General features: G+C 39.2%; 1 protein-coding gene across 1 annotated transcript in view; it reads right to left on the bottom strand.

Annotated features, from left to right (window-relative positions):
- LOC150075078 (uncharacterized) overlaps positions 1 to 27,924 on the bottom strand; it is a 275,156-nt gene that overhangs the window by 63,593 nt on the left and 183,639 nt on the right. The window contains exons 11-12 of the mRNA XM_090389084.1: positions 26,628 to 26,703; positions 3,597 to 3,855 (exon numbers count right to left, since the gene is read on the bottom strand). Of these exons, the coding sequence (XP_090245210.1) occupies positions 3,597 to 3,855; positions 26,628 to 26,703 (335 nt within the window). The remainder of the gene's footprint in view (positions 1 to 3,596; positions 3,856 to 26,627; positions 26,704 to 27,924) is intronic.

The following is a 27,924-nucleotide window of genomic DNA, read 5'->3' as shown; positions in this document are numbered from 1 at the left end:
GCAGATATGAAGTTCTCTGAGCAGTGCAGACGGGCTGCAAGAGTTATTTGGTTTGGTTTTTTTTTTTTTTTTAGGAGCATTAGCAACTAAGGCCATATTGCTCCGGTGCGGTGGTCATTCCCTGACCTTTCCGCATGTTCCGTATTTGGTGGTGACGGGCTCGAACCCCGGTCTAATCAAGAAGGGTGTGCTACGCACTGCTGCTCCTTCCCACCTGGCTACGGAGGCGCCTGGGCTGCAAGAGTAGCTCATGGAGTATTGTCAATGATATACAGGAATTTTTCCAGCAGGGATAAGGAGGTAATTATTCCCTTGTATAAGTCAATGGTCAGGCCACACCTAGAGTACTGTATACAGGCCTGGAGGCCTCATTTCAAGAAGGATGTAGAGCTGCTGGAACGAGTACAGAGAAGGGCAACAAAATTAGTGAATGGAACAAAGGGGTGCTCTTACGAAGAAAGGCTTAAGATTTGCAAATTACAGTGTCTGGAGACTAGGCACCAGCGAGGTTATCTGATAGAGGTGTATAAAGCATTGAATGGTTTGAGCATGCTCAATGCTGATGGGATTCTTCCTCTCGCTCAGAATAATCACCTGAGAGGGCATAAATTCAAATTGAGGAAAGACAGATGTAGGATAGACGTGCGGAAATTTGCCTTTAGTCAGCGAGTGGTTGGTTGGTGGAACAGACTTCCATCCCTTGTCATGGAAGTTGATAGCCTAAATAAGTTTAAGGCTCAGCTGGACAGGTATTTTGAACGAACAGAGGGATGAAGTGGGAGTGGCTTTTTTTTTTTTTTTTTGGCTGATGCTGCATAAGCTTGCTTTCTTGCATCAAATGCCTCTACTAATGCTAATGCTAATTAATCTTGGAAGCTATTAGGCTTTATATACCAACTAAGAAATATTGTTCAGGGTTTGGGCCTAAATGGATGTCGGATGAACTAATGGGACATATGGCAGAAAAGAAAAATGCATGGTATACATATAAATTAATGGGTGACATGGAAGCCTATGATAGATATAAGCTGGTCTGTAACCAAGTCACAAAGAAGATTAGGCAGGCAAAGGCAGATTATGAGAAATCCTTGGCAAAGAATGCAAAGAAAAACAGAAAAGAGTTCTTTACCTATGTAAACTCTAGAAGGAAAGGGATGAATCAGATTGGTCCACTGGATATTAATGGTTCAATAGTTGAGGATCCTGCTCAGGTGGCTAACAAACTAAACGAGTATTTTGCATCTACATTCACACATGAGGAGTTATTCAGGAAGGGGAATGCCAGAGGTGAAGCAAACTCTGGCAGTGAGCTAGATGATTTTGTAATAACCGAGAGGAAAGTGGAGGAGAAATTGTTGAGGATAAACATAAAAAATGCACCTGGGGTGGATGGGATCTATCCAGTTATATTAAAGGAGGTAGCAAAGGAAGTAAGCAAACCCTTAGCCATAATTATGAGAGCTTCTTTGGACTCAGGGGAGGTACCCATAGACTGGAGATATGCAAATGTGACCCCAATTCACTAAGGAGGATCAAAGGCTGACAGAAGTAATTACAGACCTGTGAGTTTAACATCTGTTCCAGGAAAATTAATGGAGGCACTGGTTAAAGAAACACTGCAGGATCATCTAGACAAGACTTGAGTTATAGCTCGGACACAGCATGGTTTTGTTAAGGGAAAGTCTCGCCGAACCAATTTGATTGGATACTATGATGCAATCACAAAAGAATTGGATGCAGGAAATAACTTTGATATTATATATTTGGATCTTAGAAAGGCTTTTGATACTGTTGCACATGGAAGACTGCTGCACAAATTGGAGCAGTGTGGCATTGGAGGCAAAGTGCTGCTATGGATAAAGGGGTGGTTGAGGGGGAGAAGACAGAGAGTGGTAATCAATGGACACTGCTCATCATGGACTAATATTATTAGTGGAGTCCCTCAGGGTTCAGTGTTGGGTTCATTATTGTTTTCTGTATTTATAAATGATATTGATGATGGTATATCAAGCTTAATGTCGAAGTTTGCAGATGATACGAAGGTTGGCAGGGTTGTTAAGGACACTAATGACAGTACGCTGTTGAAACAGGATCTAGAAAAGTTGAGCAGATGGGCTGAGAGGTGGTAAATGAAGTTTAACATTGACAAATGTAAAGTACTACATATGGGAAGCAGTAATCCCAGAGTGACGTATCAACTCTGTGGTACTACACTGACAGTGGTAGAGAATGAAAAGGACCTGGGAGTAATTGTGAAGGCAGATATGAAGTTTTCTGAACAGTGCAGATGGTCTGCAGGAGTAGCTCATGGTGTCGTATCAATGATACACAGGAATTTTTCTAGCAGGGATAAGAAGGTGATTATCACCTTGTATAAGGCAATGGTCAGGCCACACCTTGAATACTGTATACAGGTCTGGAGGCCTCATTTTAAGAAGGATGTAGAGCTGTTGGAACGAGTACAATTAGTGAATGGAACAAAGGGTTGCTCTTAAGAAGAAAGGCTTAAGTTTTGCAAATTACAGTTACGGACTAAATTACAGACTAGGCACGTGCGAGGTGATCTGATTGAGGTGTATAAAGCCTTGAATTGTTTGAGCATGCTCAATGCTCAAACCATTCTTCTTCTTCTTGTTCAGAATAATCACCTGAGAGGGCATAAATTGAAATTGAGGAAAGACAGATGTAGGATAGATGTGCGGAAGTTTGCCTTTAGCCAGCAGGTAGTTGGTTGGTGGAACAGACTTCCATCCTTTGTTGTGGAAGTTGATAGCCTAAATAAATTTTAGTCTGAGCTGGACAGGTATTTGGAACGAATGGATGGGTGAAATGGGAGGGGGTTTTTTTTTGGCTGATGCTGCATAAGCTTTGCTTTCTTGCATCATATGCCTCTACTAATGCTAATGCTAACAACAAATTAAACCAATATTTACAAAAAAAAGAATTTTGAAATTAGTGTATTTCAATCAAAAAAATTTCTGTTAATGCTGCCTGTGTATTCAACAAACATTATAAACATGAAAAATTTCATATCTTTTTTTTCCCCCTGGTTCGTTTCTCTACACAAAACTTCTATGAAGGTTAGCTGATTTATTGTTTTGCAGCCACAAACCCTACTGGAAATTTCTCTATGTAGGTATTTTACCTACATAGAGAAATTACCTACATAGGCAAATGGTGAACTCTGAGAAGCTTTTAAAAGAATGTTTAGAATAACATATGTCATTATGATGAAAAGCAATGTTTCACTACATGCAAACTGTACTTGACCAGACACAATGGAGTAACATAAATGATATTGCACTGATATATAGGCCCGTCAGCTTATACAAAGAGAACAAAAATATAACCAAACAAAAAAAGCATCATGTAGAAGACTTATGACACTATTAAGAAGGTACAAAAAGTAACAACTACTAATCCCTAATCAGTGCATTGTCAGGATTAAACATTTTGTCACTAATCTTGTCAGGTGATGCAATAATACCACCAAGTTAAGAAACCCATATAATGTCATTTTCTTTATATATTTATCTGGGGAATTAGACAACTGGATATCCACATATTGGTATTATTATTATATCAAAGTAACTTACAGGTCCCATGCTGTCCTCTTCTGAAATCTCTAATGATGTAGGTGGTTTCTCATTAGCTGGAAATTTTAATTGTGAGACATTTACTTCACCATCACCCATATCAGTTGAAGCATCTGAAGATTTATTAAAGCTCCTTCCCTTCAATCGAGGTAAGGGGGCTGTTGTATCCACAACTAAATACAGATGATTACCATGGCAGTATAAATTTGCTAAGCTTACCAATTCGCCTTTATCAATCTGAGCAGGTGAAGCATACAATCTATATTAAAAAAGATAGATTAAAATTCTGTCAAATAGAAGTCCCACTAATTAATTTTCTTGAACTGATTAAAATTTCATAATAATTTTATAGTAGTGATGATCCAAATACCTTTATTAAAAAAAGGCAGATTAAAATTTTGTCAAATAGAAGTCATACTAATTAAGTTTTCATGGTAATGATGATCCAAATACCTTTATTGTACAAATTTACACATAGCTAACCCATCAGCAGGGCTTAGAGGGGAACAGGTATTCTGTGTGTTTTCAGACACTCAGTCTAAAACACTGATGGATCCAATATCTTTCTATTACAGAAGATTTAGGAGAAGTCCGGTTGGCCTGCCTCCCTAAAATCCACTCATGCACACCTTCTCGATGGTAAGGCCTGTTACGTCACTTAGGTGGCAATGAACGTGTAGAGTGGTTCTCTTCAAGACGCATGGTCAGCATGAAGAGGAAAAGACCAAACCCTCCAGAATATGACAGCACGACAAAACAAATGGCCCTCAGACCCCAGCGGCTTTCACTTCCCGTCTTACGGCAGCGAGAGGATCAGAGTGGAAGCAGAGTGTCAAAGAATTTCTGGGTACAATCAGGCTGCCATGCACGGAAACTGGACTTGGCCTGTTACAACGTAAAATCGCTCATCGGTGAAGACAGGATATTAGAGCTGGAAAAGGAACTAGAAAATGTGAATTGGAATATCATCGGTTTGGCTGAAACAAGAAGAAGAAATGAATCACTTATAAGTTTATCAAGTGGAAATCTGCTGTACACCAATTTTATTGTTATTTGGTTTTTTTTTAGGAGCATTAGCAACTAAGGCCATATTGCTCCGGGATATGCGGTGGTTATTCCCTGAATGACCTTTCCGCATCCTCCGTATTTGGTGGTGACGGGCTCGAACCCCGGTCTAATTAAGAAGCATGTGCTACGCACTGCTGCTCCTTCCCACCTGGCTACGGAGGCGCCCTGTACACCAATGGAAACAGTGAAAGGAGTGAAGGTGGAGATGGGTTCCTGGTCCATAAAGATTTAAAAAAACAACATTTTGGAATTCAAAAGTACATCACCAAGGGTGTCAAGACTAATACTCAAGATTTCTAAGAGGTACAAGCTAAAGGTTATAATGATTTATGCACCAATATCGAGCCATGATGATGAAGAGGTTGAAGAAATGTAAACCGAAATTGAGAATCTTCTAGATGAGCAGAAAACCCACTACACTATTATTATGGGAGACTTCAATGCTACGGTTGGAAAAAGACAAAACAGCGCAGAAAGGGGAACTATAGGAAATTTTGGAATTGGTAAAAGAAATGAAAGAGGTGAAAGACTTGTGGAATTTGCAGAACCATTGTGTAATGTTTGTCTATCTTTCTTATGCCATGGAAGATGTACCATTTGACTATCTTATGGCTTGGTAGATTAGTGCTGTGTTTTCCTAAAAATAATCCTGTAGGTTCTTAATTGCCTTCTTATCTTGTTTAATGAGGTCATTCAATCCCCTCCTCCTTTATGGGCTCAGTTGCTCGATGGCTGACTTTGGGTAGTGTTGACAGCTCTTGGTCATCATAATCCTCATTGATCTCATAATCTCCCCCAGCTCACTGATGGTTCAGTTTATGATCTCAAAGGAGTATGTTAGTACTGGGGCTGCATAAGTATTTATATCTGTGACCATGTTCCCATCATTCAGCTTTGGTTTTAACAGGCTTCTCAATCTCTGATGGTATTTCTCAGTCAGGTGGAACTTGGTCTCCTTGTGTTCTAACTGTTGGGCCTGCATAATCCCTAGATATTTGTGTCTCTTCGTAGCTTCAATCTCTTCACCGTTCTTCAGCTGGTAGTTAGTCTGACTAGATGACCATGATGTAATCCATGGGACTTGCATTTGTCAAGGTCAAATTGCATTCTGATGTCAGTGCTGAACTCTTCAGTGATACAGAGTAGCTGTTGGAGTTGATTCTCAGTTATGGCACAGAGTTTGATGTCATCCACATACATCAAGTGAGACAGGGTGCATACAGGTTCTTCCTCCCTTTTTTTAAGATATATCCATAATTGCTGTTATTGAGCAAGGTGGACAGTGTGTTGAATGCGACAGAACCACAGCGGGTTCAGGGTATCTCCCCGGAAGATTCCTTTCCTGATGGGTAGAGACTGGTTGTGACGTTCTCACCCTTGATTGTGGTCCTCCATTTTGCCATGGTCGCTTCCACGAAGTGTATCAGTATTGGGCTGACTTTGTAAATTTTCAGTGTCTTTATCAGCCAGCTATGGGGCATGGAATCAAAGGACTTGTGGTAGTCAATGTAGGCCGTGTACAGGTTGCAGTGCTTCTTGCAGGTTTGCTGCATAACTGAAGCATCAATGGTCAATTGCTCTTTGCATCCATTGCTCATCTGCTTGCATCCTTTTGCTACTTGGCCATGATGTCCTGGCTCTTCAAGTGGTCTGATATCTTATTAGTTATTCAGTTGGTCGGGATCTTGTACATTGTTGAGAGATAGGTGGTTGGTCTGTACTTTGCAAAGTTTGTGGTGCCTATATCCTTAAGCTTCAGGTAGTTGATTCCTTGAGTCAGAGACTCGGATTGTGTCAGGATGCATTATTATCTGGGTGAACTGTTCCACTATGTACCTGTGTGTGTGCAGTTGACCTTGTAACAGTAGCTGTGGATGTTACCTATTCATGGGGTTTGCTGGTTGTGGGACTTCCTGATTGGCTGTTGTATTTCTTCTTCCTGAACCTCCCATTCCATCATCTCTTATATGTTCTTGGGTTGCAAGAACATACTTCCAGAAGGTTAGTTCTTCCTTTCTAGATCTATCCAGGGGACATGGCCATTATGGCTAATTTCAATGCTCCACAGGTTGTTCCAGAGCTCCACAAGTGTGCCTTCTGGTTGGGGGGGGGGGGTCTGTTACCTTCCTTGTCCTCTTGTGAAAGCCCTCCAGTTTTCATCGAATATCCTGTTGTCTGTGTTCCTTTGAGCACTCTCCCTGTAATGGCAAAAACTCTTGCTGAGTGCCAGGAGTTTCTGCTTGAGGGTATCAAGGTATTCTTCGATCCTCTGATTATAGGTTCATGTTTGCTGTGGATGTTGTCTTTCTTGAGAATGGCCTTCACTTTTTATTCTAATTGGCTTTATACTTCTTTACCCAATTGGAACTTGGTCAGTCGGCCTGTCTTCACTTTAATCTCTTCTATCTTCTGCTGTAATCTTCTTTCTCAGGATGGTGGTTCCTTGTTTTTGCATTTTGTGTTATATTATTCTCTGGTTTCCCTTCAGTTCAACCTAATTCTTCCAGTAAATGGATGTGCTGTGGATGGTGTCTAGCGTTACTTCATTGTTATCGAAATAATCTGGTATCATTCACCTACTGAGCTGGTCTGTGAATTGCCAAAGGATTCTGCTGGGGCTCTGCTTCGGTATGATGTGGATATTTCTGGGGTCCATTCCTTCAAATTCTGCTAGGGGCTTTCTTCCACTCTTCTTCTATTCTGGATATTGCAATCTTGTCTGCTCCAGGTTATAGTTCTTGTACTTGCTATTCCTCTACTGCTGGCCCCGTTGTGTCCATATTCGTTGTTGTTGTTTGTAGTTGGTCACGCACATCCTGGTCAATTTTTTCCAAGATTACAGGAGCTATCAGGTTGTTGATTGTCCGTCTTGACGGACGATTGTTGGGAATCGTTCCAACCACTTGGTTGCAATTTCATCATGTACATTATTGTGTCTGTCTCTAGCTTCATTACTTTGCAGTATGCTCGCATGATGAATGTATTCATTTCGATGGTCCACATGAAGTGGATCATCGAAAAAATACATTGTTTATTTCTTCTTCCTTCCTGGGTGGTCACTAGTGCAGTTGAGCAGGAAATGCTTCCAGATGGTTGGGCTGAGTGGTCTTGCCCTTCAATTGTGGTAACCATATGAGAGATAGTGCCACTCGTTCTTCCCCTCTCGTGTGCGGGAGATGGTCTCTGACTTTTCGAGCCAACTCCTCTGCCTAAGGCCTGAGCATGAGTGACTTTATCCTGCACCACACTCGATGCAGTATGTTCAATATTTCTATTTCTCATCTTCATCAGCTATGGAGGTGGATCTGTTTTAGCTTTGGCTTTTGCATCCATTTATGGATGGTAGTTATGAGAGCCACACTAGATTGCAGCACTCTCTACCTCAGCCGTCACTTACCTTGGAGAAGGTAGGTCCAATGAAGCGACTTTCACGATTTTTTTTCCTTTCACACAGTAGGATTCGAACCCGGGTCCATGATATTTGTGGCCCAGCAACATAACTCCTGGGCTAGAATGTCTCCGACTTTTTGAACCAACCCCTCTACCTAAGGCATCTTGTGAGTGACTTGTGAGATGGTGCCATTCTGTCTCAACCATCACTTTGACCTAGGAGTAGGTAGATCAGATGAAGTGACTTTCTCGATTTTTTTCCTCTGCCTGTATCCCCCCCCCACCACAATGGTATTCGAACCTCGGTCCACAATCTTTTGGTCCACCGTAACCACCGTGATAATCGCACCCGTTTTATAATTAATTATTTATTAATTATTATTATTAGTTGTAGTACTAGCAGCAGTGCCATATGACGTAAGAAAGCAAGCTTATAAAGCATCAACAACAACAAAAAAATCACTCCCAAATCACTTGTCCATCTCCTCCAATTATTTGACTACTTTTTCTTTGAATTAATTCAAACTGCCCACTTGCACAACAACAGATGGAAGTTTGTTTTAACAATCAACCACCGATTGGTTCAAGACAAACTTCCGCACAGCTACCCTGCAACCATCCTTCCTCAATTTGAACTTGACCAAGCAGAAGAATATTATCAGCATTAAGTTTTCCCAATCCACTCAAAGCCTTAAACACCTCAATCAGATCACCTAACTAGCCGAGCGGGTAAAGTACCTGCCCGGCAACCCAAAGGTCGCGGGTTCGATTCCCGCCTCGGGCTTGGATCAAAGTACTGCAAAAACCTTGGGAGGTGCAATATGGCCACAGAAGCCGATGCGCCAACAACTACCAAATCAAAATAAAATAAAAATAAAGATCACCTAACAGGTGAACTGACCGAGGTGTTAAGGCTTGTCTCCAGATGCTGCAATTTGCAGAATTGAAGCCTATTGTGATAAGACCACCTTTTCGTTCCCTTCACCAATCTCGCAGTCATTAACCATTCTTCTCTACACCCATTCTAGCAGATTTACATCCTTCCTAAAATTAGGCTTCCAGACCTGTATGCAGCACTCAAGATGAAACCTAACTATTGTCTTATACAATGGAATAAAAACTTCCTTATAGTTGCTGGCAAAGTTCCTGTACATCATAGACAAAACCCCATGAGCTGACCTGGCAGCCTGTCTGCACTGCTCAGAGACCTTCATATCTGACTACACAATTATCCTAATGTCTTTTTCATTTTCCACTACTCTGAGTTAAGCTGGGATTACTGCTACCCATATGCACTACCTTGGGTTAGTCAATGTTAAATTTCAACTGCCTAATTTTTTTTAGATCTCGTTGCAGAAGCTTTACCCTGATTACTGTCAGTAACCATCATGCCAACCTTTGTATCATCTGCAAACTTAGACAATAATCCCGAAATACCATCATCATATATTAAGCCTACATCTTTATTCAACTTTTCTGTGCAATTTTATTCATTTGTTACTTTAAGAGGTTGAGCAGTAACATGGATGTATGCACACCCATCTGCCCATACACACAATTCTCTAATCAGTAACAATTACAAGTACATGACATTTGTCATTTATTGAAGAACATTCATGAAAAATGGACGTAGAGTTCTGGAGCAAATATTCATGGATGGGAGCTGCTGCAAAGGGATAAGAAAATTAGAAAATTTTATCGTAGTTTGATCAATTAACATATTAATTTGTGTTTTACAAATAGATCACAAATAGGCTTAGTCGAGTTCATTAGCTTATTTTTTAAATTTAGTTAGTGATTTTGTAAGTTACAACTCACTACTCATACCATACTCACTACTCGTATCGGTGTTTTTTGGCGAGAATATCATAGCAAGTAACCAGTAGTGCAAAAGATTAGTAGGGTTTTAAATGTAATAAGTATTTTGAAGGCTTTAATCACTTTTTGGGCATATTTCTTTTGTATTTAGCTAAGGATATAACTAATTTAACTTTGTGATCGTTATGGTATAGCGTAACTTGATAGAGTATACCTGAAACTTGATAGCTAAGGTATAATATTAATTAATCAATTAAATTTATTAACCATATTAATTTTCATTGTTAACTAATTACATCGTATTTAAACAGAAATCATGCCCCAAACTAGAGCAGCAAAGCAATGTCCACAAAGTAGGGGAAGTGCTGCAGCTCAGAAGAAAACCAAAGGAGATGATTCTCCAACACATCACAGACTAAAAAAATGTGCAACTTGTGAAATGTTTCTGGACCTTTCTGGAACAAGGCATGATTGTTCCATGATTGTTTTTGTGTGTGTGTGTGTGTGTGTGTGCTAGGTGCAGGAAGTGTGAAGAAATTAGGTGCGAATTCAGCGTTCTGATGGGTTTTTGTTTGTTTGTTATTTGGTTTTTAGGAGCATTAGCAACTAAGGCCATATTGCTCCGGGGATATGCGGTGGTCATTCCCTGACCTTTCCGCATCCTCCGTATTTGGTGGTCATGGGCTTGAACCCCGGTCTAATCAAGAAGCGTGTGCTGCGCACTGCTGCTCTTTCCCACTTGGCTACGGAGGCGCCTCTGATGGGTGTCTAGGAGAGCTTGAAGAGTAGGGTAGATGCCCTCAAAGGAATTAAAATGGGGGAGCCATCAAGTTCTCAGCTGACCAACTCAATGCCAGAGCTCATTATGCATCAGGCAACACAGCAGCATTCTCCAAGGCAAAATTTGCTGGTCCCACAGGAGCTAGTTATTGCTGGTAACTCTATTGTCAGGAAGATGGGAAATATATTGTGCAAAAAGGATGAGTGGAATAGGACCAAGGTATGTCTGTCAGGGGCAAAAGTTGATGACATTGTAGATCAGATATCATCTTTTAAGGGCACAAAGGGTGATGCTGTACACGTTGGCATTAATGACATTAAGAGTAGATCTGTGGACTTACTTGACAAGTACAGGTCAATGCTGAAAAAAAGTCGAGTTAGGGTTAAATTTGAAAGTGTCTGCAACATTGCCCAGACACAATAGGAGGGAGTATATGATGAGAGCCTTGTCAATCAATCCGGCTCTGGAGAGATTGTGCTAGGCTCATTGACGTAGAATTTTTCTCTGCGTGATCTGTGCTTGTTAACAGGAGAGACTGCTTCTACAGGGATGGGATACACTTAAATAGAAAGGGTGCAAGAATATTTGCTGATGCTATCGAGGCAGTGTTAGGTGGGTCGGAAAACTGCTAGCTTGGGAGAATTCATGGACTAATAGATTAACAGTAGCCTCAGGGAGTGATTCTTGCACTGCTTCTGGGCAGCAGCCTGGAAAGCGAGGTGTTAAGGATATCAAGCACTGCTGCTAGTCATCATGGAACAAGTAAATACATGGGGTGTGTTAGGGTAATTAAGTAACAACAGGTGCATGTATACTTGCATAAACACTAATGCTGGCAGTATAGTAAATAAATTTCACGAATTTAAGCTGCTGGTGAAGACATCAAAGGCAAATATCGTTGGGATATCAGAGACATGATGTCACACAGAGATAAGGTATTCAGAATTGGAATTTGGGGAGTACGATGTGCACTTTGATTTTTAGGAGCATTAGCAGCTAAGGCCATATTGCTCCTGGGATATGCGGTGGTCATTCCCTGACCTTTCCGCATCCTCTGTATTTGGTGGTCACATTCTCGAATCCCGGTCTAATCAAGAAGTGTGTGCTACGCACTGCTGCTCCTGCCCACCTGGCTACGGAGGCTCCAGAGAGGTGATGCTATTAGTTAAGAAACACATAAAATCTAAGGCAGTGCATCCAGTTGACATGGGTGGATGGTGCAGTGTTAAGTCAATTTGGTGTGACATAAACACTGGGAAAGCAAAGTTGAGAGTAGGAGTGTGTTATAAGCATAATGACTCTGATGAGTACAACAAAAAAAACTGTCCAGAGAATTAGTGGGCCAGTAAATCAGATTGTCTTATAATGGGGGATTTTAACTTCCCAGATATAGAGTGGAACTTGTGGGTTGGTCACTCACACACTAGCATGGCTTTTGTGGGTTTATTGGATGATTGTTTTCTACAGCAAGCATGTTCAAGAGGCAATCATAGGTAGTAATACTCATGATCTGATTATCAGCAGTGATCATTCGTGGATGAAGAATCTGCAGATAAGAGACACACTATGTAGCAGTTTGTTATTTGGTTTTTAGGAGCATTAGCAACTGAGGCCATATTGCCCCAGGGATATGCGGTGGTCATTCCCTGGCCTTTCTGCATCCTCCGTATATTTGGTGTTCATGGGCTCGAACTCTGGTCTAATCAGGAAGCGTGTGCTATGCACTGATGCTCCTGCACATCTAGCTATAGAGGCACCCTATGTGGCAGTGATCACAGTGTACTGTTGTGGGATTTCATTAAAAAACAGATGTAACTACCATCAGGGGTAAAAGGAAGTGTTTTTGCTTTGGTAAAGGTAACTAAAGTGTTTCTGAGAAAACTGTCTGAGAAACAGTTTTTAAATTCTACACAGTGGGACCAACTGATGATGTTATCAACAGCAAATTCTAAATGGGAAGCTTTCAAGGAATTAACCTTAGAACCCCCCCATCCCCAGTTTTCATACCAACTAAGAAATACTGTTCAAGGTTTAGGCCTAAGTGGAGGTCAAATGACTTAGTGAGACTCGTGGCAGAGAAGAAAAATATATGGGATACATATAAATTATCAGGAGACACAGGTGTCTATGGTAGATAGTCTGTAATCAAGTGACAAGGTGTTAGACAAGCAAAGGCTACGAGAACGCTTTGGCCAAGTGTGTAAAGAAAAACAGCAAAGAATTCTTTTCTTATATAAACTCTAGAAGGAAGGGAATGAATCAGATTGGTCTACTTGATATCAATGGTTTGATTGTTGAGTATTCTGCTCAGGTAGCTGACAAACTGACTGAGTATTTTGCATCTACATTCACATGTGAGGAATTCTGCAGGGAAGTGGAGGCCAGAAACTTATCAAACTCTTAACAGGGAGTGAGATTTTGTAATAACTGAGAGCAAACTGGAGGAGAAATTGCTGAAGTTGAACGTAAGGAAGGCACCTGGGGTGGATAGGATTTATGCTGTTATATTAATGGAGGCAGCAAAGGGAGTAAGCATGGCCTTAGCCATCATTATGAGGGCATCCATAGACTCAGAGGAGGTCCCCAAGGACTGGAGATGTGTAAATGTATCCCCAATTCACAAAGATGAATCAATGGGTGACATAAGTAATTACAGACTTGTTAGTTTAACTTCTGTTCCATGGAAAATAATGGAGTCACTGGTTAAAGAAGCACTGCAGGATCATCTAGACCAGTGTTCAGCAACAGGTGTGCCGCGAATTTTGCTGAAGTTGCATACCTATAAATAATATTATATATATTATGATTATAAATTGACAACTGAGAACTTGTACCTATTTTAAGAAATTAACTGTACATTATTTACTCCCAATTATAGTTTTTATATATGTTTGTAACACCATTTTTACTGAAACATAATGTTTATGTGTGGGACAGTAAATTATTTTTCACATGAATATCCAACACTCACTTTCTCAAGTTATTTGTGTGTTTGCCCATCCAATATTTCTTGTTTTGTCTCTGGGCTGACTGAAATAAGATGTCGCTCGTTAAAGTTAGATACGTACATGCTGTTCTTTCAAAGTGTAAGGATTAGCTAAACATCTCCTGTCTTTTATTATTTTATTGGCTTATTTTGATATTTGTCCCTGTTTGTCCTTGCTACTTTAACTTTATTACCTTGTTGCTCTGCCGATGCACCCACCCTTTGTTATAAGACTATATTTTAAAGTGATAGATGTGCCCCTCCCTCTGTGCAAAGAGTATTGGTCCCATGTCTATCACTTTCAGTTTCCTCACAGCTGCACTCTGAAACAGTCAGAAAACTGTGATCACAAGCCATAACATTGTTGATTTTACTATTTTATTTTTTTAACAATGGACAAGTTCCTCGTAAGGAGTATTCTGTCCACGAGTGCAAGTCCTGAAAGTGATGAGCCTGAAAAAAAAAGAAACAAAAATTATTGTGCAGACAGCATAGTGATAATTATTGTGTCGTGTGTAGAGAAAAACTAAGCAATGTTGCTATGGTTTCCAATAAACCAAAAAGACATTTCTCAACAAAACATTCTTCTCTGGCATGTAAAGATATCAATTATTTTCGACGGTTGTTGCAACAAAACAATAAACAGGCAAAGTTCATGACTTTGTCGGTATGTGTTTCGGAAAAAGTACAAGAAGCTAGCTATAAAGTAGCTAAACTTATCACAAAAGCCAAAAAGCCACACAAAATAGCCAAAACTTTGTTAATGCCAGCTTGTTTTAAAGAGATGGTGAAAATAGTCATAGGCCCAGAAGCTGCTAATGAAATTTCAAAAATTCCACTCTCAGCTGACACAATCAGTTGCCGAGTCAGTGATTTGTCCAGTGACATTGAAGACATTATGAAGGAGAAATTCAACAGCAGTCAGAAGTTCTCACTTCAGATTGATGAGTCAATAGATGTTAGCGGTCATGCTCAACTTCTTGCCAACATTTGGTTCATCGATGGAGATGTAATATGTGAAGAAATATTTTGTGTTACCAATGAATATATGCTCCAAAATGAATTAAATTGGAAGGATTGTATTAGTATTAGCACAGACGGAGCCGTTTCCATGACGGGTTGAGTTAAAGGCATTGTGGCTAAAGTGCGTGAAGTGAATCCTGACATGATGTGACCATTGTCTTATTCACCGTGAAGCTACTGTTACCAAGTCTTTACCATCTTGTCTGAAAGTTGTGCTGGATGAAGTAGTAAAAGTCGTTAACTTCATAAAATCACGGACCCTAAAATTTACAGTTTTTTTTCCTTTTTGTGTCAGGCCCAGATCTGAACACACCACACTCCTGCCACATACAGAAGTACAGTGGTTGTCACGTGGTAAAGTGTTAACGTGCCTTTTTGAACTTAAAGAGGAGGTACAGACAGTTTTAACAGTTGAGGGGCATGAGTAAGCAGTTATTTGCAAATGATGAATGGGTGACCAAGTTGGCATATCTTGCCGATATTTTCGTTTACTCGAATGAGCTGAATCGAAAAATGTGAGATAAGAACGAAAATCTTTTTACTAATATGGATAAGATTCAAGGCTTTCAGAATAAACTGGATTTGTGGATACAATGCATTGCAAATGGGCTGTTTGAGATGTTCCCAACAATATGGCTGCTTGCTGCTGGTAATAAAGTGGTAATGGACTTCATTAAAGAACATTTAGATAACTTGAAGCAGAAGTTCAAGGATTATTTTGGAGAGAGAGAGAGAGTATTGAAGATTTCAACTGGGTTTGTGATCCATTTGCTGCAGATGCAAAATCTCTTCCAATGAATGTACAATAGGAACTAACAGATCTAAAGTCGGACAGAACATTGCAATTAAAACATGGTGTGCAGTGCAATTGGACACATTTTGGTTGTCAATAAGGAAAGAATACCCGGCTAGCTCTCAGATGGCAATTAATAGGTTATTACCATTTTTAACTACATATTTGTGTGAACTGGGCTTTTCGACCTTGACTGAAATCAAAACATCAAAGAGGGAGAGGCTCAGACCCATTGATGAAGAAGTGAGACTTGAATTGTCAATGATTGCGTCATGCATCAGCAGTCTGTTTTCAGCAAAGCAGGCACAAATATCACATTGAAGGTATGTGTAGTTATTTGGTTTAATACTAATAGAAGTTTTATTTTTTTTTGGCTTTGCTTTGCTTTTGTACAGTGATTTAGGATTCATAAAATGTTAATATATAGATGAGCCAATTTTCTGTTGGAACAATAACAATAATAATGTTTCTATTGTGACTTATAGCATATTTATATTAACATTGCCATAAACTATGCTTTTTGAGGATTAACGTTTTGATGTGCCATGTTGTGTCATGGATAACTTAAGTGTGCTGCAAAAATAAAAAGGTTGCAGAACACTGATCTAGACCAGGGATGGCCAACAAGTCAATTGCGGCTTTAATTTCAGTCGATCACGATGAATTTTTAATATATATAAAAAATAGATTAGTCAAAATCTAAATATTATTATTATTATGTGCCCCACTGCATACACTTATTACAAATCCATTGAACCATGTGACTACTCTTGTCGTTGCACAGCAGTTACGCTTGTCAAGTGAAAACTCACGCAGTTACATTGTGGAGAGCATAGTGTATGTGTTGAATTCTTATTTAGCTTACTTAATATTAATAACTGGACAGTACTTATATGTTAATTTAATACCATTTGATTTAAAATTAATATTACAAAAGAGTAAAATGTATGAAGGCAAATGGGCCTGTGCTCTGGATTCCACAATTAAAGAGTAACAATACAGAGTATCCAGTAACAAAATTTTTAATAACTAAGTATGGAGCTTTCAGGGTAAACAAACCTCTTCTTCAGCAAAAGATGTATACAAAATGCTATCAAATTATAGATGTTAGAGATAGAATTAAAATAAAATAAATACCAAGCGAGTTGCACATGCTCTAATGCACACATGACTGTGTGATTGAACATTCTTCACCAGATTGGCATTCATTGTTGGTGCACTGATGAGTGTGGGTTTTGTTAGAGATAGAATTAAAATAAAATAAATACCAAGCGAGTTGCACATGCTCTAATGCCCATATGGCTGTGCAATTGAACATTATTCACTGGATTGGCACTCATTGTTGGTGAATGGATGAGTGGTGCCCCCCGTTTCTTGATTAGACTGGGATTCGAGCCCATGACCACCAAATACGGAGGATGCAGAAAGGTCAGGGAATGACCACCGCATATCCCAGGAGCAATATGGCCTTAGTTTCTAATGCTCCTAAAAACCAAATAACAACAACAACAGCACGGACGAGTGTGGTTTTCTGTGGTTTTCTGCTAGCGCCTGTCGAGTTTCAAGACTGTTGATTCCAAGATAGGGTGTAGCCTTATGCCCTTGCAGCGATTCAAGACTTTTGGACAGTATGATATGTTTAATGATTATAGCCAAAGGCAGTGATGGAAGTGTCGGAATTGGTCAATCATTTCATAATTGCATCTGGGGTTAAGGTCATGATATGTTGACCAGAAATGTTCCGTGATTGCCGAGTGGTCAGTGTCACCTAGGCAAATTGATCTGTCGTGTTCTGCAAGGCGATCCTGAAGGCATTTGGTAGTCACCCCTATATAGCAACTGCCGCAATAATTGCAAGTTACACGGCGTACTACTCCACTACATAAGAGAGGGGCGATGGAAGTCTTAATGTTTGAAACCAGAGAACGTAAGCTCCGATCAGAGAGCTGTACACATTTTACGTTGTACTCGTGGAGGATTTTAGAAATCTGGCCCGACGTGCCTGAATAGTAAGGAATATGGGCTGTTGTTGTTTTATTTGGTTTTTAGGAGCATTAGCAACTAAGGCCATATTGCTCTGGGGATATGCGGTAGTCATTCCCTGACCTTTCTGCATCCTCCATATTTGGTGGTCACGGGCTCGAACCCAGGAATATAGGCAGGTGGTATATTGTCAATTGGGGATGACATTCTCAGATGGGTCATAAGCTCTTGTGCTTGTAGCAAGCACTTGTCTAATACATGGGTTGGGTACCCACAGTTGACCAAGTCAGTTCTTACTCTGGAAATCTCGGTGCGCCTACGTGACAATATACCTACTGCCTATATTCCTTACTATCCAGGCACATTGGGTCCGTTTATCCTGAAGCTCCATACTTTGTTATTAAAAATTTTGTCACTGGATACATTGTATTGCCCGGAATATTTTACTCCTTAGAGTAAAACATATCATTTTCATCAAGGGTGGGAACTAGAATACTTTTTTGTAATGACAAAAGAAAAATGTTGTTTGATTTGCAATGCTTCTGCTGCTATACCCATCAGATTTTCTGCCAAATAGTTACCTTAGAAAAAATAAAATAAAAGAACTTAAATCCACATTATTTGCACAACAAAATTTATTCATGACACCTAATTTACAATCTAAAACAGTAACTGTAACATCATTTAAAGTGAGTCATCTTCTTGCAAAAAAATGCAAACCATTTTCTGATGGGCAATTCATCAAAGACGCATTTTTAGAAAAAACAGATTCTCTTTTTGAAAATTTTTAGAACAAAAATGAAATTAAAAGTGCTCTTCAAGATCTGCAATGATCTTGAAAAACTGTGATGTGATGCATCGAAAAAATGAGTAAAAATGTGAGCGAACAATTGCGTGCTCGTAATGCTAATTTTGTGTCCTTTTCTTTAAACTGGATGAATCAAGAGACATCGATGATACAGCTAAATTTCTCGTTTTAATTCATATGGTTTTCGACGATTCTCCCACTACAGAACTGCTGGGTATAGTTTTCTTTAAAAGAAAGAACTAGAGATCTTGATATATTTAGCGCATTCAAAAATTTTATTGAAAAAATTAAATTACCACTATTTAAGCTTGTATCAATAACAACAGATGGAGCTAAAGCAACAATGGGGCATCTTAATGGATTCACTGCATTGTGCCAAAAGGATCATGAATTCCCAGATTTTTTGAGTTAACACTGTATCATCCACCAACAAGTGTTAGCTAGCAAAAGATTAAATACTAAAAGTGTTATGGACAGCTTTCAAAATCGTGAATTTCATCAGAGGACAATCTTTTCAAAGGAGATTTTTTAAAATGCAACTCGATGAAAATGAACTAGATCTGATATTACACATGTATGGGAGGTGGCTGAGTCGGAGTAAGTTTCTACAGAGTTTTCGAAATTTGCTGAATGAAATTAAAAAATTTGTTAATCAAAGGGGAAGATGATTATCAGCAGCTACAAAATAAGGAGTGGTTGTATTTTTTGGCAGATTTTACCAGTAAATTAAGTGATCTGAATTTGGAATTACAAGAAAAAATAAAAATGTGGCTTTTTTTTTTTTTATGAAAACCCCAAACACGAGAGGTATTAGAACCCATAGTACTTTAAGTACCGTGCTTGGGTTGGAGGTTGAGAAGATGAAAGAAGATATTTGTTGACATTAGACTTGAACTTCTGTAGACTCATTTTCAGGAAAGACATGCGAAGGAAGGTTGTTCCAGAAAATGGTAGTTGAATGAATGAACAAGGAAGATGAAACGTCGGTTCTGTGAGTATGAAGTTGGCCAGTAAATGGATATTGGCTGGTGGCAGCACGTGTTCGGACTGTTTTGAAAGAGAGAGCAGGAATTATAGAAGCCAATTCAGAAGAACAGTGCCCATGGAAGTATCTGTAGAAAAGATAGGCTTGCAGCGGAAACAAGTACGTCTATGGGACAGTGAGTGGAGAGACTCTGTTAAAGAGGAGTCATTAATTAACCTAATGCCCTCTTCTGAATGGAATCTAGAAGCCTGAGAGAGGTTTTGGGGGCACCACCCCAGATGTGGGAACAATATTCCATGGCAGGGTGGATTTGCGATTTATACAGAGTGAGCAGCTGTTTGGAAGAAAAGTAACGCCGAGAGCGAAAGAGAAAACCAAGTTTTTTAGATGCAGAGGAAGCAATATTTGTAATGTGCTTGTGCCAAGAGAGATTAGAAGTCAGGGTAATCACCAAAAGAGATATATCAACTTGCCTAGAAATCAGAGTGTCACCAAAGATAAGCATAGGAGCGGAAGATTCCTTTTTGCGAGATATAAGACAAGACTGAGCTTTAGAAGGATTGAAATCAACTAAGTTGTCTTTTCCCCACTGGAGAATGACCTGGAGATCGGCATTTAAGGAATTGGTAGCGAATATTCTAGAAGTTGAAGATGATTGAGCAGGGCAAGGACATCTCAAAATGGAAGGTCGAATACGAAATGCTATCATCGGCAAAACTATGGATAGGATTTACAGTCAATGGAAGAAGGTCATTAATATACAAGAGGAAAAGAGTGAGGGAAAGAACCGAACCTTGGGGGACACCAGCATTAGTGGAGAAGTTAGAAGATAGAGAACCATCTACCATCACCCTCAGTGAGCAAACAGAGAGAAAACTGAATAACCAATTACAAAAAACAGTTGCCAAACCATAAGCTAGAAGCTTGTTTAGAAGACCTTTATGCCAAACACAATCGAAAGCCTTTGAGATGTCAAGAGCAACTGCTTGTGTTTCACTGAACATTTCCATTGAATTTGTCCATAAATGGATAATATAAGCCAGAATATCACCAGTGGATTGACACTGACAGAATCCAGGACTGGCGATGGTTGATCAGGCAGAAGGTTTCTAGATAGTTTTAAGAGTTGGCGGTTAATTGATTTCTTCATTACTTTAAAAAGAGTAGAAGTAATTGGAATGGGACGATAATTGGATGGGAGGGATTTGAAACCTTTTTTAGGAATTGGTTGGATATGAGCAAATTTCCAAGCAGAAGGAAAAACACCTTTGGAATAAGAAAGTGATAAAAAGGCGAGAAAGAACAGGAGTAAGTTCAGGAGCACAGGTTTTGAGAACAAGTGGAGAAATACCATCGGGACCTGGAGCTTTCTTAGCATCAAGATTCGTCAAAATCCTTCTGACATCCTTTTGATGGAAGACCACAGGAGGCATTGAATGGAGCTTGTTGGGAATGGTGGGAGGTGTTTTACCAAGATCATTGATACATGAGTTGGAAGAAAAATGGGATGCTAGCAGATCATCTTTATCCTTGGCTGAAGTGACAACAGAACCATCTGGTTTTGACAGAGTTGGGAGCAGAGATGGGCAAAAGTTGCGGTCAATAGATTTGACAACAGACCAGAATGCTCGGCTACCATTAAGGCAAGAAGCAAATTTTCTACTCTTAGCCTGTTCAAAATTTAGTTTGGACAGATTAATAACTGCTTTACAATTGTTGCGAGCTTTGGTGTAGACAGAAAATGAAACTGAAGAATTAGAAACAAGCCAATTACGATATGCAACATTCTTCTCATGAACAGCCTTAGCACATTTATTGGAAAACCAAGGTTTAGATAAAGGATGAGATTTTAAAGTGTACTGTAGGTTAAAGGATTCCATTCCTACAAGAATAATTTCACTGACATGATCTGAGCAAACGTTGACATCAGAGGTTTTGAAACAGTAATCCAACCAAGGAAAAGAAGAAAAGAAATCTTGCAGGTCATCCCATTTTGCATTCTTGTAATGCCAAACAATACGAGGTTGGGAATAGCCATGAGATAAAGGCTCCATTGGAGAAGAGACAATCACAAAGTTGTGATCTGAGGTGCCTAAAGGATCACTCACTTCGACCACGTACTTAGAAGGATTGTTTGTGAGAAAAAGATCAAGCATATTGGCTGTATGGTTAGGATTGTCTGGTATTCTTGTAGGTAAATGAACAATCTGTGCAAGATCATTATTAATTGCAAAAACCTCAGCATCTCGACCAGCTGGGTCAGTGTGACTAGAAAAACGGAAGCCAGCTGGAGTTGTGAACGTTAAAATCATCAAGGAAAATTACCTCACTGTTAGGAAAGTTGGACTGGAGAAAGTCAAGTTGCAAAGAGAGGAAGTCAAAGAACTCCAAGTGATTAGTGGAGTTGGGAGAATGGTAGAGACAACAGATGAATTTGACATAATGAGGCAGAGAGATTTTAAGCCAAAGAAGATCAAAAAGAGGAGATTCCAAATTACCAAGTCTCTGATAGGGAATATCGGAATGGACTTATGCACAAGTACCACTTTTGAGGCGAAAGGAATAATACAGCGAATAGTTTGGTCAACTGAGATGAATAGTAGTTGAATCAACCGATAACTAAGATTCTATCAGAAAAAGTACATGGGATTTGGCAGACTGCAAGTGGAAATGGACATCGTTGAGATTAGAATTGAGACCATGTATATTTGTGAAATGAACTAGGAAGTGTTTGGGAGGTTTTGATCTTTTTGCAGATAGTCTTACTCTATTAGTTTGACAATTCATGGTGTATTCAATAGTAAGAAAAAGTGGTAGTGGTGGGGACATGCTGTATGAAATAATGAAATTTTTGGATATGGCGTACACATGGTAAGAATATACCAAGATCTTTGACATAACGTGACCTCGGCAATGCCCCCCCGTATACACAATACTCGGACTCCCTGCAGTCACTATCTGGCAGAGTAGAGGTAGCAAGATTATACAATAGCTGATCTGGACGCCTCCTAACGAGTTACCAATAGGTTCAGTCTGGTGTACTAACTAGCAGCTAGCCTGCTAACACAGTTTTAGAGCTGTATTCTCGAAATGTAAGGAAGATTGGATCTCGCCACGACGTTCATCGTAACCTCAAAAGTCATCAGACATACTGCGTGATGGAAGAGATGGGTAAAGGTAGACCAGAACTTAGCTCTGAAGACTCTACATGGGTTCCACCAATTCAAGCCTCCAATAAGCAAAGTGGTGGTACTGCACTGGTTGATGAGAGCCATCAACTAGTATTGCCTAATAACACAGAGGTATTGCCTGGTAACACAGAGGGGCGGCATTCCTCCATGTGGTGCGGGTGCCACACCTCGACCCCTGCTTATGTTGGTGCACACCTGGATGGTCACCCACCGTGTGCTTGTGCATGTAGGTTATACCCAGGATTACTAACAGTCCCACCATCATGAAGGTGCAAGCAGAGGATCTGGGTGTCACATATCGTCCAGACTTCACCAAAATTGGGTCCACTTGACTCGACTGTCACTCGAATATCAATTCCATTAGCGTTTTAGACTCCCAGGTAGCAAGTACAGCTTGTCTGGCATACCTGAGAGAATGTCTTTGACAACCTAAAGGACCAACATGATTATGGTGACATGAATAGTAGTATTTCTGTATATAAATATCAATTTTTGGCAATGGCTAAGGATCTCAAAAAAAAAAAAAAAAATCCGATCATTTTGCAAATATGCAAGATCATTTGCAAATATATCCTGTTTTTGAATTTAATAGTGAGAAATATGTTTCTGAAATTGAGAAAGTTGTGGATGATTTTGAAACCAGATTTGGCGATTTTAAAATAATTGATGATTGTTTAATATATTTCTTATCCATTTAATGTTGACTTATTTACAAAACAAATTGTGGAAAAAAACGCTGAAATTTTTCACACTGAGAAAATATTACTTGAAATTGAAATTACCATATTTCCCCATTTTAAGATGCTCCCATGTATAAGACGCGCCGTAATTTTGGGGCCCGAAATTTGAATAAAAAAAAATGTATTACATAAAGTTATTGAACTCAAGTTTTATTCATCATAAAATTCATACAACTCCTCATCACTGTCAAAACTCCCATCCATTAGCTTGCCCTCCTCTGTCTGATGACGAATCACTGTCTTCAAGCTGGGATGTCAAGCCTCCAGGTATGACGGCAAGTTTTGTTTTTTGCTCTGCAGCAATCTTCTTTGTGTTTTTTGTTATGTGTGCCCTGAACTGATCAAGCACCAATAGGACAGGTTTGCGTAAGAGCCCACCTGGTCTCCTGCTCCAAACTTTCTCAACCCAGATCTTCATCCCATCCAACCCTTGTCATGAACATGGACAATCACTCCTTCAGGAATGTCTTCTTTTGGCATTGTTTCATGTTTGAATATCAGTATAGGAGGCAGCTTGGTTCCGTCGCCACAACAGAACTAGAACAACTGTATAATGGCTCTTTTCATGTACACTTGTCTTCATAGTTACAGTTTTCACCCCCTTCTTATCAACAGTTCTGTTACTTGGGACATCTAATTGAAGGGGGACTTCATCCATATTTGCAATCTGTCCCAACTCAAACTGATGTGTCTTCCGACATTGAATGACAAAACGATGAAATTCAAGGACCTTCTGCTCATAGCTTTCAGGCATCTTTTGGGCAAGTCTGGTACATGTATGCATGCTTAGTCCATTCCGTTTCATGAACCTGAAGCACCAACTGTGTCCTCCTTTGAAATCAGTAACTTCTTTTTCATCAGCAATTCTTCTTGCCTCATGCTGAACCATCTTTGTGGACATAGGAATTCCAATTGCCCTTTGCTCTTCAATCCATATCTTCAATTCGCTCTCTAAATCAGGCCATTTTGCTGACTTGCCTCTCATGGCCTTCTTCTGCCGTGGCGTTTTCAGTAGGGTTTCTTCTTCCCTTAGCCAATCTTGGATTGTTTTCTCAGTTGGAGGAGGAGGACCAAACTTACGTTCAGTAGCACGATTTCCATTCACTTTTGCAAACTGGATCACTTTTAACTTGAATTCAGCACTGTACGAAAATCTTTTCTGAGCCATTTCTGGGCAGAACGTGGCAAAACATAACCTAATATACCAGTAACAAGTGTGAAACAATGAGTGCAAAGACAACAAGCGCGAAAAAGCAGGAAATGCAAGTAAAAAATCTACAACCACTGTATAAGATGCACCCAGTTTTTAGACCCCAAATTTTTCGAAAAAGGGGGCATCTTATACATGGGGAAATACGGTATTACATTGCAAAACGATATCCTCCTAAAAGCTAGATCATCAGAAAAAGAATTTTTGGAATATGCTTGCTGAGAAAAGTATGCAAATGTAAAAAAAAATGCAGTGAACTTTAAAATTCCTGTTTTGGTTCCACATATCTATTTGAATCAGCCTTTTCATATTTGAAACAAACAAAGACGAAGAAGAATCGCTCTACTCTTACGGACTTGTATACAGAAGATTCTTTACAGTTGACCTTATCACAGTATATCCCCGATTTTGAAAGCTTGACAGATGACATGAAGACACAAACTTCACATAAATTAAAAATTTAAATACATATGAATTTAAAATAAGAATTCTGAATTGTATTTAATTTTAAAATTTATAAACAACATTTTTCAATATGTATTGATTAACTGTTTTAACCATGTGCAATGAAATTCTTGCGATGGTAGATTCCGACACATTTTGATGAAAAAAAAAAAAAGTAGATCGCATCACAAATTAAGTTGGCCATCCCTGATGAATTTGACCAATTTGATTGGATACTATGTTGTGGCCCAAAGGAACTGGATGCAAAAAATAATTTTGGTATCATATACTTGGATTTTAGGAAAGCTTTTGATACTGCTGCACATGAAAGACTACTGTACAAGTTGGAGTAGTACGGCATTAAGGGCAAGTTGCTACAATGAATAAAAGGATGGTTGAGTGGCAGAAGACAGAGAGTGGTAATCAATGGACAATGCTCTACATGGATTAATGTTATTAGGGGAGTTCCCCAGGGGTTCGTATTGGGCCCACTGTTGTTTTCTGTATTTATCAATGATATTGATGAATGTATATCAGGCTTAATGTCGAAGTCTGCAGACCATACGAAGGTTGGTAGGGTTGTTAATGACAGTAAGGACAGTACACTATTGCAACAGGATCTAGAAAAGTTGAGCAGATGGGCTGAGAGGCGGCAACTGATTAACACTGATAAATGCAAAGTACTACATATGGGTAGCAGTAACCCCAGAGTAACATATCAACTGTGAGGTACTATACTCAAGGTAGTGGAAAATAAATTAAAAGGACCTGGGGGTAATTCATAATTGTGCAGGTTTTTTTTTTTTTTTTTAAGGAGCATTAGCAACTAAGGCCATATTTCTGCAGGGATAATGCGGTGGTCATTCCGACCTTTCCGAATCCTCCGTATTTGGTGGTCACGGGCTCGAACCCCAGTCAAATCAAGAAGCATGTGCTATGCACTGCTGCTCCTGCCCACCTGGCCACAGAGGCACCTAATTGTGCAGGAAGATATGAAGTTTAATGAGAAGTGCAGACAGTCTGCAAGAGTAGTTCATGGTGTCTTGTCGATGATATACAGGAATTTTTCTAGCAGGGATAAGGAGGTGATTATCCCCTTGAATAAGGAAATGATCAGACCACACCTTGGTACCGCACACAGATTTGGAGCCTAATTTTAGGAAATATGTTGAGCTACTAGAGCAAGTACAGAGAAGGGCAACGAGATTTGTGAGTGGAATGGGTTGCCGTTACCAAGATAGGATTAAGTTCAGCAAATTGCAGCATCTGGAGACTAGGCACCTGCGAGGTGATCTGATTGAGGTGTATAAAGCCTGGAATGGTTTCAGCAAGCTCAATGCAGATGGGATTCTTCTTCTTGTACAGATTAATTGCCTGAGGGGGCATAAATTCAAATTGAGGAAAGACAGTTGCAGAATAGATGTGCGACAATTTGCCTTTAGCCAGCGGGGAGTTGATTGCTGGGAGAAGCTTCCATTTGTCACTGTTGAAGTTGACAGCTTAAATAAATTCAAGGCTGAACTAGACAAATGTATGGAGTGAATGGATGGGTGAAATGGGAAGGGTTTTTTTTTCTTTTTTGTCCGGTGTTCTATAAGCTTGCATTCTTGCATCATAAGCCTCTTCTAATGCTAATGCTAAAAATGAGACAAAAAATTTTTCTCTTCATTTTTCTCACAACAACAAAAATAAATGATGCAATAAAACAAAATGAAATGACTTTTTATTTAACAAAGTAGAAATATAAGTTTGGAGGAACATATAACATTCTGTTAGTACTAAAGCAATCACATAATAATAAAATTACTTACACTAACATTTCTTGGGGAGTCAAAATTAAGTCTTTTTTACAACCTGAATAATTTAATTCATTTGATTCTTCAGTTCCTATAAATAAACCATAAAATCTTCATTTTTTTTTAAACCTGGTATTTAATCATGGTGTAAAAAACATGGTTATTTACATTATATTTTGTTTATATTCTAGAAATAAAAGTATCCAGAGAAGTTAAATTTTGCAATAAGGCAAACAACATTAATCATACATGGTGTACAAGGTGTGATAAAGTTCAGGGACTGAATGTATCTTAAAATTGTGGAGTTGTAATGAATTGTGACATATTACAACATGTTTGGTGACTCGTCTAAACATAGTAATGCATGAATTGACCATTCATCTGCAGTCAGTCTAAATTAGTGCACATGGAATAGAATGTTTTATGTGTTTCATTTCACTTTAAAATGAGTGATTTTATTGAGCAGTGAATATTTGCATAAAATTTTCACTGGTCAATAAACTACATAAAATTTTGCCAAAAAATATTAAATAAAGCTTTTCACTGCATAAAATTTTGTTTCATATCAGGGGAAAATGCACCAAAAAACCCATGAAATGTTAAATACAGCTTTTGTAGAAGATGCTATGTATTGTGTTGTTCAAAGATTTTTCATGGGCTCACAAAGTTTTAAAGAAGGTTGCTTGACTGCTGAAGACAATTTTCACTCTGGCCACACTTCAAATTCAAAAAACAACGATTCAAGCACTCACATTTGCAATCTCTTCAGATTTCACTGAAATTTAACTATCTGCAAAGTTACTAATCAAACTAATATTTCTTATGGGACATGTCATCAATCAACTTTTATACAAGATTTTGGAATGCAATATATTTCAGACAAGTTTGTGCCATGCATCCTGCCACTACCATTTTCTGTGCTTCTCACTGATGATCAGAGATGGTGATAAATGTTCACATAGTATTTGTGACCATGCTGCAGCTGCTAACCCACACTTTATTTCTTCCATCATTACTGGTGACAAATCGTGGATGGCTATAATCCAGGAACCCAGTCCTCTCAGTGGAAGACTCCATCTTCTGCAAGGCCCAAAAAAGACATATCTCATTGAAATGTAAAGATCATGCTTATTATATTTTCTGACTCAAATGGCATTGTTCATTATGAATTTGTCCCACAAGTCAAACGTTGAACTAGGAATATTACAAAACAGTGGTATAGTGACTGCATGATGCTGTTCAAAGAAAACAGCTGGAGGAGTTTTCTTTGCATGATGTTGTTCAAGGAAAAACAACATGGAGTGCTTGTTGT

This window comes from Mastigoproctus giganteus, chromosome 14 (genome assembly GCF_048544385.1).
Source record: "Mastigoproctus giganteus isolate SK-2022 chromosome 14, ASM4854438v1, whole genome shotgun sequence".
In the NCBI taxonomy this organism is placed as follows: Eukaryota; Metazoa; Arthropoda; class Arachnida; order Uropygi; family Thelyphonidae; genus Mastigoproctus; species Mastigoproctus giganteus.
This window is presented reverse-complemented; position numbering and strand designations above follow the sequence as displayed.